This window comes from Mesoplodon bidens, assembly GCF_964165515.1.
Source record: "Mesoplodon bidens genome assembly, chromosome: 4".
In the NCBI taxonomy this organism is placed as follows: Eukaryota; Metazoa; Chordata; class Mammalia; order Artiodactyla; family Ziphiidae; genus Mesoplodon; species Mesoplodon bidens.
The window spans coordinates 158,883,128-158,901,358 of record NC_138160.1 but is presented as its reverse complement, the minus strand read 5'-3'; the positions used below and the strand labels follow the sequence as shown (position 1 = coordinate 158,901,358).

Genomic DNA, 18,231 nt, shown 5'->3' with positions numbered 1-18,231 from the left:
TCTAGAGCCCACAAGCCACAACTACTGAGCCCATGTGCCACAACTACTGAAACCCGCGCACCTAGAGCCCGTGCTCCACAGCAAGAGAAGCCACCTCAACGAGAAGCCCGCGCACCGCAACGAAGAGTAGCCTCCGCTCGCCACAACTAGAGAAAAGCCCACGCTCAGCCCAAGATCCAATGCAACCAAAAATAAATAATAAATAAATAAATATTAAAAAAAAAAAAAAAAGAGCCAGGGCTTCTAGCGGAGCCATCTAGATTCCCATCTAGGATTCCCCAGGCCACACTACCAGAGTGACCTTTGGTAGTCAATGTCCTTAACTCCTTTGGGTTTCAATTTCCTCCTTGGGAAGTGACAGAATGAGATTTGCAGGTTCAGCACTTAGCCTTGTGGCTGGCACAAGGGAAGCAAGAACAGATACTAGGCAATCGTGCCCACTGTTACCTTCGGCAGCTGTGGGTTGGAGCAGGGTGGGTGGTGGCTCTGGGGGACCGGCCTACCAGGCCTGCTCACTTCCTACCCGCCTCTGCAGTAAGCTCTCCTGAGAAGCAGCAGAGTGGTGCAAGGGGGACAGATGGGCCCCCTGGAATCCCAGCTGCCTTGCTTCCCCACTGTGAGATCTGGGGTGGGCCACTTCTACGTGCCTCAGTCTCCTCTTCTGCCCTCAGTGAGAAATAATCATGCTTACCTCATATGCTTGATATGCCTGGCACCTAGAAATCTTTGAAGAATTGTTAGCTAATATTATTACTGTACCCTGTAATCAATTGACAGACATTTTTTAAAACATCTTTATTGGAGTATAATTGCTTTACAATGGTGTGTTAGTTTCCGCCGTATAACAAAGTGAATCAGTTGTATCCCCATATCCACTCCCTCTTGCGTATCCCTCCCTCCCACCCTCCCTATCCCACCCCTCTAGGTGGTCACAAAGCACCGAGCTGATCTCCCTGTGCTATGCAGCTGCTTCCCACTAGCTCTCTATTTTACATTTGGTAGTGTATATATGTCCATGCCACTCTCTCACTTTGTCCCGGCTTACCCTTCCTCCTCCCCGTGTCCTCAAGTCCATTCTCTAGTAGGTCTGTGTCTTTATTCCCATCTTGCCCCTAGGTTGTTCATGACCTTTTCTTTTTTCGTAGATTCCATATATGTGTTAGCATACAGTATTTGTTTTTCTTTTTCTTACTTCAGTCTGTATGACAGACTCTAGGTCCATCCACCTCACCACAAATAACTCAATTTCGTTTCTTTTTATGGCTGAGTAATATTCCGTTGTATATATGTGCCACATCTTCTTTATCCATTCATCTGTTGATGGACACAGGTAGTTTCCCTGTCCTGGCTCTTGTAAATAGTGCTGCGATGAACACTGTGGTACGTGTCTCTTTTTGAATTATGGTTTTCTCAGGGTATATGCCCAGTACTGGGATTGCTGACAGACATTTCTGTGCCTCCTCTTTGAACTGGGGATGAGATGTTACCTTGCTCTTGGGCTCCGGAATCAGACTGCCTGGGTTTGAAACCAAGCTCTGGCACGAATGAGCTGTGTGACCTTGGACAAGCTACTCCTCCTCTTTGCGCCTAAGATTCATTTTTCATCTATTTCCTCAGCAGAACTCAGAGGTGTAAAATAGGACTAGATGGGTTTATTGTGTTTTGGGGGTCTTCGTTGCTGCTTGCGGGCTTGCTCTAGTTGCGACGAGCGGGGGCTACTCCTTGTTGTGGTGTGCTCTCGTTGCGGTGGCTTCTCTTGTTGCAGAGCAGGGGCTGTAGGCGCGCGGGCTTCAGTAGTTGTGGCCCAGAGGCTTACTTGCTCCGCGGCATGTGGGATCTTCCTGGACCAGGGATCCAACCTGTGTCCCCTGCATTGAGAGGCAGATTCTTAACCACGGCGCCATCAGGGAAGTCCCGGGTTTATTGTAAAGAGCCAGGACAGTGTTCATACCGCAGTAAGCTCCATGAGTTCTAAACGAAATCTAAGCCACTGGCTGCTTTCTCCAGGAGCCCAGTCTAGCAGGGAGGTCAGCAAGACCCCGAGCTGCCGGGCCGTTGGCTCCCGCAGTGGAGCGTGCGCGGCCTGAGCCAGGAATAGCTCCCCGAGGAAGCAAGGGGCAGAGGCCCACGAAGAGCGTGTCTGCCAAGGAGCAGCCAGGGTTCCCGGCTGCTGTCAAGTCGTAAAGTTCCAGGGAACCCTGCGTGTTCCGCGCGTTCGTTTAAATACAGGTTCTGAAATACGCCACATGACATCGATTTAATGGGGAATCTATACAAAATAAAACGGGAGCGATTCTGATTTGGCCAAACCTGTGTCTGTTCGCGGGGAATAACGCTAGGAAGCTAGAGGACTTCTGGGCAAGAGCTCGGTGGAAAGGGGAGAGGCGCGGTGGCCCAGCCTCTGTGCTGGGGACCCTCAGCCGGGGCTCTCGTCCGCCGGCTGGTGCAGGGCGGCGCTGGGCTTGAGGGAACCACTCCACCTCAGCCTGCGGAGCCAGCTTCTTTCTTTTTAATGTCACGGTTTATCATCTCATTAATTTTTAACCGCGGCGGGTGGCTGATTTTTTTAAAAAATTATTAAGTATCACTGTTTCCCTAGGTGAGCCCCTGGCACTCCGGGCATGCAGAGTCCGCCTGTACCACACTAATCTCCGTGGCCTTTGCCACCTCGGAGGTCCCCAGCATTTCTCACTTTTCTGTCCTGGTTGAATATTCTCACTCTGCACGCTTCGTTTATAGAATACTTGAAAAACAAAACAAATACTGACGGTTTGATTTGTGAAGGGATCGCTATGGGAAGGCGGGCGTCATTAGTTTAAGATAGTAATGACCCTTAGACACTCGTCCCCCGGCCCCCGGACCCAACACCCTCGGCTGGCGAGAGCCTTGTGCCGCTTCCCAGGGTTCTGCGCACTCCATAATGAGCCTGGATACCGAGCCTGAGATCCTCACCCCACTGGTGAGAGCGTAGCCTCGCTCGGGGCCGGGAGCAGCGTCCCGCTGCATCTTGAAGAGCGACGTGAACGGGATCTCGGTTCTTAAACACGCCCACCCCCACCCCCGCCCCCGCCCCCGCCCTTCAGTATCTGCCCGGTGGGTTTCCCAGTTCCGCGCTTAGGGAATATATGACCTTGACCATTACCGTAACCTTTGGTCCTCAGCTTCCTGGCTTGCAAATTAAGATGGATTAGATTAGAGAACCCCGATAAGCATTTAGCCCGGAGTCCTGGCTTTCGGTGAGCCCAAAGCCAGCCAGTCATTGTTATCCGTTTGTGAGAGACCTTGGGGTCACTCAGCTGGTCCCTGAAGGTTGACAAAGAGGGAGACGGAGGCATCATAGAAAAACCATAGCAGTATAACGTTGTGAAAAAAATTTTTTTCTCTCTAATGTTACTGTAGACGAGTGTAAGATGAGAAAGGCCCACGGACATGCAGGGCCCCGGGGTGGGGGCGGCTGGACACTAATTAAGGGTGAGAATGTGGGTGAGCTCCAGGTCGAAGGATTCCCTGGTTGTGTGAGTTAGGCCGCCTGCTGGGGCTGCCTGGTAGGAAAGGGCTGTCTGAATTAAGAGCTGGTCTGGTGGTCTGGCACAGTCTCCGGGTGCCCTTCCATGAGATGGGACCGCGGTGTGCATCTCGGAGAGGGGCAGAGAGCGCTGAAAGCTCGAAGTAAGGTCGTGGGCTCAGGAGGCGGTGTGCAAGTGCTGAGCTGAACACTTCCCCTCCCCGCAGTCCTCGGCTTGGACTTTACAGCAGAGAGATTCAAGTCCGAGGGCCCCGAGCCAAGTTCTGAGGCAGCCTTTCCCACTTCCTTACAGAGCACAGCCCATAACCCTGCAATGGTCGATTGCATACACCCCAGCATCCCTGAATCACAAGCTGCGTCCAGCTCAGCTCTTAGCACTTAGAATCTCCTGGCATCTTCCCCTATCCCCAAAAGCAGTGGGGTGAGCCTGAGGCATAGAGGACGGTACAGGCGCTGGCAGAGATGCCTGGTCCCTGGCTTGACAGAAGGATGGCCCCAGGCCCGGCTTGGGGACTCTTCCCCAGCCTAAGAGGCTCACTGAATTAGGATATGCCAGGAGCAATGTTTTGTCTTCCACCAAGAGCCCTGGGACCAGGCAGCCAGGCCTGTACTTTCCAGGCAAAATTCAGAAAAACCCACATTCCACAGGAACACAAAGTCCCTGACTCCCTCCCTTTTAAAGAATTGAATTAGCTCCTCTTGACTTTGGAGGCTGGCGGTAGATGAGCCGGAGGTAGAGGAGCTTGGAAGTCAGGTCCGAGCCCCTGAGGACTGGCGGGATCTGAGTATTTTTGTTATTTTTATTTTACTGATGAAAAAACAGGGGAAGGCAGCAAGAAACTCCCACAGTGAGCAGGTTTTTAGCTGGCTTTCCCTGAGCCTCAATTTTCTCATCTGTAAAATCTGTACAACAGCTTTCGTTGGTGAGGACTAGTGCAAAATTCGTTAAATGCTGAGCGGCGGTCAAATGGGGGAGAAGGGTTCCCTGACTAGTGAATTCATGGGGCCTAGCCACAGAAGGAGGTGAGCACGGTCCTCCAGACGCCTCTTTGTGGTCCAGGCTCTGCACTCTACCCAGCCAAGCAGCTGGTGAGACCGGGCCACTGGACCCCAGTGGCACTTCCATTTGGAGTGTCTGAGTATCGCTGGGCTGGGGAGTTCTGAGGAGCTTGACAAGGGTTTTGGTTCTGGGCTTTTCCATCTATAAAATGGGCTGCAGCATTTTTCTAAGCAGGATGAGTTCTGGTGCCTTCCAATCTCATAGGGCCTAGGTGCCTTTGCCCTCCATTTAATGCCCAGGACCTGGAACAGTGCCTGGTACATAGTAGGGTTAAGGAGGTGAGGTTGGGACCTCTGGGTCAGTGTCCTCAGTCTCTGAAGTGAGACCCAGAAGCAAACCTCATTTCTACCAGTACTGGCTATTTACTCACAGGCAAGTCATTAAACCTCTCCAGGCCTCAGTCTGCTAAACTTTAAAACAGGACCTCCCTTTGTCGAATTATTGAAGGTTACGTGAGCAATCCCAGAAAGCACCTAACATGGGACCCAGCACAGGTTAGTCTTTATCTATCATTGTTATCAACTTGCTCAGTGAATACCCATCCCTACAACTCAAGGCCGGCTGCCTCTGCCCTCCAGCATTCAGTTTCTGAAGCGCCGCAAGCTGAATGAAGCACACAGGAGGATCAGCGCACTCTCTTTAATGGGAAGGAGATTCTCATTTCTTACAGAAACAGGTAAAAACATAAATACAGGGGGTGGGGGCAGCGGCAAGGCAGCAAGGGCCCGGGCGCCCGGCCCAGGTTCGAGGAAACGCGGCCGGATGTTAGGCCTGCCGCGCCCGGGCTCCCAGTCCCAATTGGCCGTTCGGCAGACTGGGGATGCCCGTGGGCTCTCGGAGGGCACTCCCGGGGCGACGGCTAAGGCACCAGGCTGCGGGATCACTCACCGCAAGCTCCTTAAACCCGACCACAAACTCTCCCTCGCGCCACAAGCTCTCCCTCGCGTGGGGACAAAGGCGAACGGGGCAGGTATAGCTCCGAGGCCTCCGTGGGAGTGAATGTGACATTCGAGGGACGCAGGATCGTGTCGGGAGCCCTCCCTCTCCTCGAGAGTCAGTGCCCCCCTTTAGAGGTGGGACCGGTCGGGGGTGTCCCAGACCGGTCCCTTTCCTACCAGGCTCGGATACCGTGCAGCGTGGACACTCCTGAGTTGCCCTGCGGAATCCCGGGGCTCTGCACGGCGTTCAAGTCCCCGACGCCGAAGTTCACGAAGTTGTTGTTGGCGGCCGCCGTAGCCGACTGCGCCGGTGGCGGCCCGGCGGGGTAAGCAGCGGTGCAGCTGTAGCCAGGGCTGCAGGCCGCGCCACCGTAACCCGGGTAGGCGGGGTAGGCGTTATAGCCGTAGGCGTTGAGGCCCACGCCATAGGCTGGCGCGTAGGGCGCCGAGTCCCCGAGGCAAGGCTTGCCATCGCGCACCAACACTGGCACCGCGATCCTGCGCGCTGGCGGCGGCGGTGGCGGGGGCAGCCCCACCAGCTCCAGAGTCTGGTCCTGCCGTTGCCGCTTGCACTTGTAGCGCCGGTTCTGGAACCAGATCTTGACCTGCGTAGACGTCAGCTTCAGCACGCTGGCCAGCTGGTCGCGCTCCGGAGCCGACAGGTACCGCTGCTGCTTGAAGCGCCGCTCCAGCTCGTAGACCTGAGCCTGCGAGAAGAGCACGCGCGGCTTCCTCCGCCGTCGCGCCCGGGGTCGCTCGGCGCTGTCCGCCTCAGGCTTCTCCAGCTCCACCGCCTTCTGCAGCGCGCACAGCTCTGAGGGGGAACAGAGAGGCAGAGAGACGCTGGGTCACAGCGACCCGACCCCCGAGCTCCCGCCGGGTGATGAGCCCCAGTGGGTGCCACCCCGTCCTGCCTGGAGCCCCCAGCTTGACTGCGGCTCACTCTGCCGGCTGCACTGGGCGCCGCGACTGCTCGGTTTCCGCTCGACAGTCAACATTTGTTGATTGCCTACTATGTGCCAGGCACGGCTCTAGGCACAGGAGAACAAAACAACAGATCCCTGCCCTCGGGTTGGTTCACATTCTGGTGAAAGATATGGACAGTGACTTAACGACTTCAGGTTGCAAAGAAAATAAAGCCAAGTGATGCGCTGGGGTGAATTAGATTAGGACTACTTTGAGAAGTTAAATGAAGGAGACCTAGGCCTCACCCCAGGGTCGGTCACACTATCTCAAAATTACGGGAACCGAAGAAACAGAAAGCCAAGAGTTGTTGGTTTGGTGATCTATCAAAGGCTCCCGTGCAACTGCTGTGGAGATTGTGCAGCGCCCAAAAAGCAGCGGGTAGGCAGGTGGCCTTGGATTCCAATTGAATTCGAATCGGTAGCGACCAATTCAAGCTGCCGTGCCCTCCGGCAGCTGTTCCTGGGGCCTTCCCTCTGCAACTAGACAAACTTTTGTAGGATCACAGAAAGCCCCTCTGGGCTCTCGGCGGTCCTTCAGCCAGTGTCCTCGGCCTTCCCGGGTTCATGTGGACCCCGCGTTGGGCCACCGTCTCCCCGACGCGCCCTTTCCACCGGCCGGCAAGCCTCCCCCCCGGACCTCGGGATGCGCGCGGCGATCCGTCCGACTTCCCCCAGTCACCTCCTCCATTGCCCCACGCCTTTCGTCGCGCGGCATTTTCTAACTTTTTCCAGGAGAGAACCTCTCAGCCCTGGCCGCGTGGGAAAATTGTTATGGAAAAATAAAGCTGCTAAGTCAGATTCTTGAGAGTCCGGAGTATCCCATTTTAAATTCAAGATCCTTGTTCTCAAACATTCCACTCTCAGGGCACAAAGGAGGAAAGGCCCCAGCCACCCCGGGTAACGGGTGGGCTACAGAAGGTCCTGGACCTGCTCCAATTGTGTGCAAAAGTATGTCTGGCGTGCAGCATTTTGATTTCTGTTTAGTGGTTTTCGTCAGATCCTCAAAAAGACCCTCAAGAGATTAAAAAAAAAAACCGATATACAGAATATCTCTCTCTCCCTCTGTTCTGTCTATCACAAACGGATCGCTCAACTTCAACTTCATAACAAATCCAGGAGCAGGGCTGCCGCCGCCTGGGGCTTTGTTAGGCCGCAAGAAAGTATATATACATTTCTCTCCTGTCTCTTGTTTCTGATCGTCACGATCCAGCATTTCCTTTAAACCTCCGACTGGAAGCGTGGGGCGGTGGGGGGGGGGGACCCTGGCGACAACCTCGCTTCTCACATTCGGAGCCTCCTTTGCTCGACCATCCGCCCAGGCACTCGCCTCACCTCTACCCAAGCCAGAGTTTCTTGGCCGCGAGGTTTGGGGACGAAAACAACCCCAGAGGGGAGAAGGAGCTTGTTTTTCTTCCTCACCTTTCTTATCGGCTCGAGGGTCCTTGGCAGGGTCAGGGTCGCCATAGGCACGCGGATAGAAGGCGGGGGCGGCTGAGAAGGCAGGCAAGCACTTGGCGGGCGAGGGCGCGGGGCCCAGCTCGGCGCGCAGCTCGGGGAGGCCGGGCGCTGCGGCCTCCGGCCCCGCGTAGGCCTCGGGCTTGAAGGCGGCCAGCATGCAGGAGGCGGGCGCCAGGGTGGCCTCCAGGCGCGCGGAGAGCTCCCCGGCGGCCAGGCTGCGCTGCTGCTGCTCCAGATTCAGGATGTCTTTGACCGAGAACGGCGTGGGCGTGAGCGCGGGGCTGGGGAACATGGTGGCAGCGCGTGTCTCACAGCGCCAGGTGGGCGGCAGAGAGCAGCGCTGCCCACGGCCCCCGGCAGCCTCCCTGCATGGTGCCCGCCGCGCGCCCGCGCACCCGCCTTCCAGCTCTGGATGTGGCCGGGCGGCAGGTAGTGCGGGGCGCAAGGGGCAGGAGAGGCGGGACCAGGCCGGAGGAGGGGGGCTCAGCCTGCCATTGGGCCGGGGGCCTCATTGACAGGAGCGATGAGCACTTTCGGGTCACCTAATATAGTCATACGGCTCAAAAAAAAAAAAAAATCCCGCTTAGCTTTTTAAAGGGCCCGCAACGCGTTCGGAAGACTCCTTTCGCTTGTGCAGCCTGAGATTTGTCCCAAACATTAGCCTGAAAATCCTACCAGGATGCATGCTCAGGAAAGGACCCGATTATTCTCCGAATCCGGCCTTTAGGCTGGGTTGGGTGGATCTGGGATTTGAAGAAATGTTCCTCAGCACCTGAAACAGAATAGGGAAGTGAAGGACTGGGTGAGGGCTGGGGGGACTGAGTTATTTCCAGGAGTCGGAAAGGCTTTATTTATTACTAACGGTATGGTGTGTCCGACTTGGAAGAGTCTGAATAAGAAGAGAAGCACTGGGGAAAGGGTTTGCTCTGGGGCGATGGCAGGAGGGGGCCATTCTGGACAATTTTGGGATTCTGTGTAGTACCCCCTTTGTCAGGAGGCCAGGCTCTGGGGGCTCCTGGGTGAGTCAAGCTGAAAAGCAAGGTGGGTGGTTTTAGGAAGGAGGGGCACCGCCTACAGTAGTGTAAGTGTACAAACACAACTCCAGGGGGCACCAGTCACTGCCAGTCTCTTCCCAGAGAGATGACCCTCCCCTTAATAATGAAACAAATCCAGAATCCCAGCAGAGAAACTCAGCTTCCCAGAAGAGAGCTGTCTTCTAGGGCATCCTAGCTCCCAGTGGCCTTTCCTCCTATTCTTGAGGGCCCGTCATTCCGGCCTCCCTCCTTCCCCTGCCCTCCCTGCCTAGCAGCGAGGCCCCTAGGCCTTTGTCAGCACAAGGGTCTCAGGTCCCAGCTCAGGTTTAGGTCTCAGGCAGGCGGGGCTCCTCTGAACTCAACGTGGCCAAGATGTCTCTGGGCCGTCTCCGAGTGGGGCGCCGCGGCGGCGGCCGGGCCAGGCGCATGGCGGGTAGGGGCCGGGGTGTTAATTTTTAGCCCAGGGTCAGTAAAGTAGGGATCTTCTGTCAGACAAACATGTAAGTGTTTCCCTGGAGCAAGCTACCCGGTCAGATCCTGCGCTAGCCCGCCTCATCCCTCTGGGTCCCTTGGGAGATCTGATGAAAGCTTGGGGGGCCTTCCCCGCACCCCCAGAAAACTGGAGAGAGGCGCTCTATTTTGTGTACAATTTCAGGGAGGATCCGGGCAGACAGAATGGCCCCAGGTTCTGGTCTCCGCCTTATCCTATCTCTAGCGATGGCGAGGCTTGTCAGGGGAAAAACGTCGACTTCCCACCACCCTAGCTTCTGCGGGGAAGTCCGGGTGGAGCGCGCGGACTTTCTGAGAATGGAGACTTGTAGGGCTCGGCTCCTTGCGGAGGGCGAGTTGGGGACCAGGGAAGAAGCGTTTGAACCAGAAGAAAGGCACACAGGGCCAAAGGCAACCTAAGGACAGGGCTCAGGGCCTTAGATTCCAGAATGCGCCTTCAAAGGCGCCCAGGAAATGCACGAAGCAGGTCCAGAACGTGAATCTTAGGGTGCTCAAGCCTGACGGTGAACCGTCGGTTAGGGCCACCGGGAAGGGCGCCAGTGGAGTCAAGCGTAGGCCTAATGTTGGAACTTTGCCAACCCCTCATCAAATCCACACTCCCGGGACCTGTGGCCTCCGGGCTAGGGCGAAGGAGAGCGGAGCCCCGCGCGGCTGTCGCGGAGGCTCGGTGCACTCCGACCCGGCTTCCAGGCGCCAGCCGCCGCTGCCAGGCCTCCACCACCGCGGCGGAATCTCGCTTTAAGTCTTCGAGCCGGGGACCACGGCCGGTTCTGGGACTGTTAGCTTGGTCTGCGTAGAGATGCCTTTTTTCAAATGTGGGAAGTTCGCAAGCCCCAGGAACCCCCCGCACCCGCCCACTTCCCAACCTCCCAACCCGAGTTCTCCCTCGACGGAGCTGCAGATCAGTGGCCTCTCTTCGGCTCTACTTCACCACGGCTTTTGGCCAACGTTATAGTAATTGCCTTCAACTAAGCTAGCTTGGGGGCCCGCCTCGCCTTTCAAGAATGTTTTTGGGGAATGGGAGAGGATGCCTATCGCCGAGGCGGTGACGTCTGGCAAACGAGCCACATCCGATTCAATTAAACGTCTCGCTGAAAAGAGCTCGGAGCGAGGGTCCTGGGAGCGCTGTTAAGTGAATGGGCTGGCCGGGCGGCTCGCGATGACAGTTTGAAAGATTAGTGTGAGCCGACGCCTGAAATATTACCGTTTAATGGGGGACATCGAGGCTGCATCCGGGATCTCTGTTTTTAGTGTGTGCGTGTGTGTGCGTGTGTGTGTGTGTGTATGTGTGTCTGTGTGTGTTTTAAGAGAGTTCTGGAGAAAGAGAATAGTTCAGCATTTCCTCTGCAAATCAAAGCGGTGAAGATTTATCACTTATTTTCGGGTGTGGGTGTTCCTAGGGCTGACAGATTTGTGGGTCAGGTGTCATGAAAAGGGGAGGAAAGAAAACCCTCCATATTTGGACAAAATCAATAAGTTTTCAACCGCCCACACCCTCTGTGAATCCGGTAATAATTTCTCTTGGATCTAAAACAGGCCTTAGTGTTGCCAAAAAGAGGAAAACCGGATAAATACGAGCAAAATCAAAATTGGGGTGACCCATGCTGGTCTCTACAGAGAAATGTCCAAGAGCAATTTCTAATTTTCTTTGCAGTCCTCACAATTTCTGAGTCAGTAAAAACATTTTTGTTTTCTTTAAGTGAAGTTGCAATGGTTGGGGGTAGGGAGGGAGGAAACTTGATTCTCCAGCCCCACCAGGGATGCATCTTCCTTCCCAAGGGCGACTGACCTAACCTGGCCGCCTCTCTAAGCCGCACTTTGGCCAAACTAGCAGGACAAACAAACAACCTTCAGTCCAGAGAAAGGCAGAGAGAGGGAGAAAGACAAAGGAGCAGAGAGGAGAGATCGAAAATCTATCTCTTTCCTTGCCTTTTAAAGAGTCGGTACTTTAAGATGAGCCAAATTCCAGGATGACTTGAGAGCATTCTACGCACATAAAATATTATTAATTGAAAGCGATCGGAGCGGCCCGAGCCGGCCCCCACTTTCCTGCAATCAGCAGGGTCGGCCGCAAAAGGTATATATGATTAATTGAAAGATAAGCTGGAACTATCACCGGGAATGTCATTAATGCGCCGGGGAGACGTCCATTGGAGACAGGCGGCGTTATCCTCGGCTTTATCTTCAACAACGCCTCGCTCTCGGCCCGCGCCGGGGAAACAGATGGGGGTTTCTGTCTGGGACGCTCGCCCCGTGTTTATATTTTGGGAAGAATCGCAACTCGTGGGAGTCCCCGGCAGGCCCCCTGATAAATGAACATTAGCACTTTTTCGGACTACTGTATCAACAAAGGGGCTACGGCGCGGCAATAATTGGCGAGAAAGCAAACAGAGGGCCGAGAGCGCGCCTCTGCTCTTCGTCCGGCTGATGGATGAGCAGCGGCGGCTGCGGCCCGGCTCCCGGCCCTCGCCCCGGCTCTCCGGCCTGGCCGCGGGGCCCCTGAGCCGTCCTGCCTTCCTTCAGGGCCGGGGCTTGAGAGTGGGGGGCGACTCTTGGGGCTGCCGCTCTCGCCCTGGGCTCCGGAAGAGCCCAGGCGGCCTCCGCGGCACCGGCTTTTTTCTGTCCGGGACTCGCCTTATTCGGGTTGGCTCAGCAGGTACCAATTTCTTGCTCTCCCACGGCATGAGTCACACGCCCTCGAACGTCTTCGCGCACCCGCTTATCTCGATGGCTCCACAGAAGAGAAGGAGGCTCAGGAAGGTGAAGTGACTTGCTCAAGGTCACACAGACGGAAAGTGACAGTTTCAGGATTGGAACACAGGACTGACTGCAGAGCTGTGAATATTTTCTTTTCTTGCATGTCGCTGACTTCTAGAGTCATACCAGCTGGAGAGGAAGCAAGACACACACTTCCCCCAACACACACTCCACGCAGCTAGAGAAGAGGACCAGGTTGTTGGACTGGGGATGCTGGGTTCACCAAAACCTTCATCGACACGGGGGCTTCTGGCATATAGTTCGTCTGAGTGAGAGAGAGAAAGAGAGGGAGAAATGTAAGATTCCACCACCCCCTCTTCCTCCACTTCCTCCACAATCTCTTCCATTACGTCCTCTTCCTCCTCCGCCCCCTCCTTCATCTCCTCCTACCCGCCCCCCCTTCTTCTTTGGTAACAACTTTATTATTCATCCATTTAAAGTATACAATTCCATGACTTTTAGTAGATTCACAGAGTTGTAATCATGACAAGATGAATTCTAGGACATTTTCATCAGCTCCAAAGGGAACCTGTAGGCTTCAGCCATCAACCCCACACCCTCCCCCATCTCCCACCTCCCGAGCTCGAGGTAACCACTAATTAATCTACTTTCTGACTCTGTAGATTTACCTATTTTGAACATTTCATACAAATGGAATCTGTGGCCTTTTGTAACTGGCTTTTTTCACGTAGCATAATGTTTTCAAGGTTCATCCATGTTGTAGCAAGTATCAGTACTTTGTTCCTTTTTATGGCAGAATGATACCCTATTGTATGGGTATACCATATTTTGTTTCTACATTCAACAGCCGATGGACATTTGGGTTGTTTCCACCTTTTGGCTGTTATGAATAATCCCCCAGTCCACTTCTACCCTAAAAGCTGAGCCTTTAGAGGTCTGGGGAGGATGCTTCTCCCGCCTCCCGCTATGAGTAACCCTATCCTTCCCTGAAGGCTGGCTTCATGGGTATGCCAACTGTGTAGCTTCACGGGGCCTGAGTTTACAAGGGGCTTGTGTTCTGTTGTTGCTGTCTGGAAATTCTTAATAAGTTTTGAACAAGAGGCTCCACATTTCATTCATTTTGCACTGGGCTCCACAAATTATAAAGCTGGTCCTGCTTTCTGGGCACTTTGAACAGAGCCCTGGAAATACTATCTTCATGTCCCCAAGGCTCCTGTAATCTGCCAGGCTTGTGGCTTCCTTTGCCCCAGGGTCTAGCCTCCTCTAGCCAGCTGGGACAGGCAGGAAGTCCCCTGAACTGCTTTAAAGGCTGTCTATCCAAAGTTGCTCAGCCATAAGAAGGGCCTGGAGCCCGCATAAGTGGAAAACAGCAGGCAGATCCACCTGGCTGGTGGATTTGTGTGTATATATGTATGAGTGTGCATGTGTGTGGTGGGGGGGAGTGAGGGGAAAGGCTTAGAAGAGTGGGCCAGAACTTCCCCCCAGCCTCCAGGTGACTCATAGCCTAGTCACTACTGGACACTTGGCCTGATTTCTGCATCTGTTTACCCACATTGACTGGGTGTCCACCTTGCATCGGGTGTTGGTGTTTCACAGCCCAAGACACATAGACCCTGAAGGAGGCAGAGCCGTTCCAGAATGAGTACTAGACTGTGAGCCAGTACTAGTACTAGTACTAGGTTCTTGTCTTGCTTCCCACTGATTGGCTGATCTCAAGCACATCCTTTTTCCTTTCTGGTCACTGGTTTCACATTTGTCTCCCAGGTGGTTTTAGGTGTACCTAAGGTACCTTCCCAGCTGTGCTATTCTGGGAAACATCCCATGTTGTTACCTGGACTCACCTGGGCAGTGGGGAGGGGTGGAGAGTCATGTTGGTGGTTGTCTAACCTACAAAATGAAACTGGATAAGATGGGAAATAAGGTCCCTACCAACTGTGATATTATGCTCTTTTGGGGAATGTGGTCCATACAACAACACATATTCCAAATAAAGTGAATATGTGTTACACCACATACATTTAATTCCAGATAGCTTAAAATTTTAAACTTAAGAAATGAAACAGAACAGTACTATAGATGACTAAGACAATAATTTTAGAGTGTTCATAATTTGGAAGGGTGGATAAGGAGAACTACAGACCTAGAAACGATAAAAGATGAATTGTATTACCTGATGGCATAAAAATAATTTGTGTACAGCAAAACAAAACCAGAATAGAATCAAAGAGAAAATGGCACACAGTTTAAGTGCTAGAAATAATGACCAAAACACTAATTTCCACAATATGGAAAGACCTTCCATGAGTCAATAAGAAAATGACTCAACAAAACAATTGACAAATTGGCCAAGACTAGCAGAACTTTGCTGGTAGGAAGGAAGGAAGGAAGGAAGGGAGGAAGGAAAAACAAAAGAAAGAAAAAGAAGGAAAAAAGAAAGGAAGAAAAAAAACAACCATGAGGCAAAGGTTTTCACTCATCAGATTGACAAAGATCACAAAATTTGATAATTACTCTGCCTAGTCACTCTTTCACGTTGTTGATTGGAATTGTAAACTGGGAAACCTCTTCAGCAATTTAGTACTGTTGCAATTAAAAATGCATAAGCCCTTTGAACAAGTATTTCCACTTCTAGGATGATTCTACACACACATGTATGTTTAGTAAAGTATTTTCATTGCAGTTTTAAATACTTTTAAAGAATCAAAACGTTAAAAAAAACCCCAATATATCTATCTTGGAAGCCTGGTTAAAAAAATTATATAGCCCATGGAACAGAATACTAGCAGCCATGAGAAAGAATTAGTTACATTTATATGTATTCTTAGGGACACTTTTTGAGACACATTAAATATCAAATCAAGATGTAGAGTTTGTGTTTTAAGTATGGGCATATGTACATATATGTAGGTCTATGAAAATTTTTTGAAGGGTAAACAAAAGGTAATGAAAACTTCTGGGGAAAAGTACTGGGGGAGGGGGGAATCAGGAATAAAACATGACATTTTAGTACATTTTTTAGGACGATTTCCTTTTTGTTGTTGTTGCTGTTCTTGCCATATGCACGTATATTGCCATAAATAGATTTTTAAAAAAACACGATCAAGATAAACTCCAAATATAGTGAATCAAGTTATGCCTTTAAAGACGGGGAAGAGAATCCTGAGCTGTGGAAGCATCTAGGCCAGAATTCCCTGGAGTACATGTTAAAAATGGATATTTATGGGCCTCACCCCTCATCTTGGAGTTTACAGTTCAGTGGTGTGTAAGGCTTGAAACTTCAATGAAATCTCCAGTCTCCGAGAAAGAACTGGCGCTAAGCCATCAGTGGTAGGAAGACTGAGGAGGGTGGTCAGTGGAGCTTCAGAGAGAGGGGAGTGGGGTGGCCAGCACTCGTCCAGCACTATCCAGGGACAGGACTTCAATGGTCCTGATTACCACTCAGCAAATTGACCCTCATGATTTCCCCGACTTGTGCTTTGGTCCAGGGCTAGAGCCCAGTTCTGGGGTCACTGGGAATGCAGCTCCCTACATTAATCAGTGCCTTGGCTTGCTGCTTGAAGGTGCTGTGGGTCTGGTGGCTGTGGGTGGGGCAGTAGATGAGGCTGATGGGAAGGCCTGGTAACCCCACCCAGGTCCTGTCCTCAGGCCAGCAGAGGAGTCTGGCAGGTCCTAGTTTTCCTGGCCCCTGGCCTTGGACCCACTGTCCCTCTGTCTCTTGAAGGTCAGCCTCCAAAACTCTCTCTGAAATAGCTCTGAGTCGGAACCAGATCTGGAATCTGTCTTAACAAGGCCAAAGTGACTCTTCCCTATCTTGCAGGGTGATACATGGAGGTATGTCATATCTGGTTCCCCCAAACAGAGGTGGGACCCTTGTAGTCACTGGTCTCCATAGGGAGGTGGGCCGGGCTCTGGGGCCTCTCTGGGCTCCAGGGATCCTGTTGGCCTGCTTAGCCTCTGGGAGGCCCTGCTTCCACCTCTGGGAGGGATATCGGGATGTCGAGCACTCCAAGTTCTGGCCTTCTCCAGGAGGTGCAAGGAGCCACCGCGTCTTTGCTCCAAGCGGGATAGCTCTCATGGGAGCTGCACACGACGGCCAGGAAAGCCTCCTGTGGCCTTGCATGGAATTCTCCTGTGGCTGGCCTGCCCTGGGAGTCCTTCAGTCCTCAAGGAGATGACAGCCACCCACACCCACGTAACACCAGAAAAGTTTTAGGTCCTCATTTTTCGTTGGTGTCTGAAACATAGGAGCAAAAGAACAAATGAAACAAATATGAACATTAAAGATATTTCCCCTTCCCAAATATTTTCTGTGCTTGGACAGTGCACAATTTTTCTTGTCCCTACAAGGGGGTGTATGAGCATCTTCTGTTCTTGTTTTTGTTGGTTTCCTTAACAGTTGTTTTATATTCACATCACTGAATATCCTAATTATACATTTTGAATAAGTAATACACTGTAAAAACAAAACAACAATAAAAACCCAAAATAAACATGTAAAAAGGGAAATACAATGTAAAGTATTCCAGGCCTCTCCCCAGCCACCCAGTTCCCTTTCCTAAACACAAAGTTGTTTCCCGGTTTATTTATTTTTAAAATCAACTTTATTGAGGCATAATGTACCTAGAACAAAATGAACACAGTTTAAGTGTACAGTTCAATGAATCTTGACACATGAATAAACCCGTGCAAGGACCACCACAATCAAGCTACAAAAACATTTTTAAAAATACAAAAACATTTGCATAACCTTAAAAGGTTTCCTTCGGCTCCTTCTCAGTTTATTCCCACCACTATCCGGCTTCAAAAAATATATATCCTTCTGGGGACATTTCCTGCAAATTTAAGTCTTATTTATTATACAGTTGTTTTTGTTTTTCCGAGAGGAACTACCTTCCGCTGACTCCTTTGCATTTTTTCCCGTCCCCTCCTTTGCACTTTTGACAGTTTTTGTTAATAGAATCTTTGTGTAAGCCACTTTCTCATGCTTTGTGGGGTATGTTTCTATAACCGAATTTATCCTGGGTCCCTAGATGTCACCTGCTTTAAAACACGTGCTAAGGTTTGCCAGATCGCTTTTAAACTTCCGTTGTCGTTTGGTGTTAATTTCGTGCTTTCTCCTCTGTCCCGAAGTCCGCCCCCGGCTGCAAACTGCTCCAGCGAAAACAGCGAGGAGAGGCGGAGAGAACCAAGACGCCGCAACTTGTCCCTCAGGATCCCGTCGCTGAAGGTCACAGCTAGAAAAGTCAGGTGACATTCGAGTCGGATATACAGCGATTCGGAAAACGGTGAAGAGGAAAATGGATTTTCTAGGGCCGGTGAACACCTGCCCGGTGGGTGTACAGCTCGGGAGCCACGGCTTTGGCAGAGCCCTTGGCGTGAACGCGAAGCTTTGGGAAAAGCCGAGCTGGGCAAACGGACGCCTGTTTTTGCCCAAAGCGCGGGGGTGGGCTCGCGGGGTCTGCAGTGCTGCAGCTTGGGCTGGGGTCGTCGGCCGTGGCTTTCCGGAGAGAGCTTCAAGAGTCGCGCCCAGATCTGTGCGGCCTCCCTGGCTCGGGCCGACACCGCGGCCCCCGGAGCTTCTACCGGGATCGCTGCGGCCTGGTCAGTGTCGAATTGAAGCTGGCAATGGGCGATCGAAACTTCCTAGGCCCGCCACCTTTCCTTCTTCCGCAACTTCCTTCCTTGTCTCATCTTCCAGCCTGCTCTGCGAAATGCAGCGACGTTTCCACAGCCCGGCGGAACGCACTGAGAATGCCTAGGGTGCAAATTGTTGCATAGATAAAAAACATTCGATTCCGTGCAATTTGGTTCAGTCGATATTTCTTAGGAGCCTCCCCGGGGCATGGCGCAGGAGACCCGGAGGTCAACAAGCTTCGGGATTCCGGAGCAAATTCGGTGTCAGTAGCGGGATATCGCTGATGGCATTCAGCGCTCCCAACAGATTGGCGAAATGCGGGAATGCAGGCACGAAATGAGCGCACTCTAAAGGGCCGTGTTGACGCCTCCCCATACTTAAGTGTAC

General features: G+C 52.4%; 1 protein-coding gene across 1 annotated transcript; it reads right to left on the bottom strand.

The window, feature by feature from the left end:
• Positions 1-5,697: 5,697 nt before the first annotated feature.
• On the bottom strand, positions 5,698-8,239 carry NKX2-5 (NK2 homeobox 5; the record flags this gene model as incomplete). The annotated part of the gene is made up of 2 exons (XM_081231767.1): positions 5,698-6,338; positions 7,909-8,239. The coding sequence occupies 2 exons, from the start codon at positions 8,237-8,239 to the stop codon at positions 5,698-5,700; spliced, it is 972 nt and encodes a 323-aa protein (XP_081087893.1).
• Positions 8,240-18,231: the final 9,992 nt, after the last annotated feature.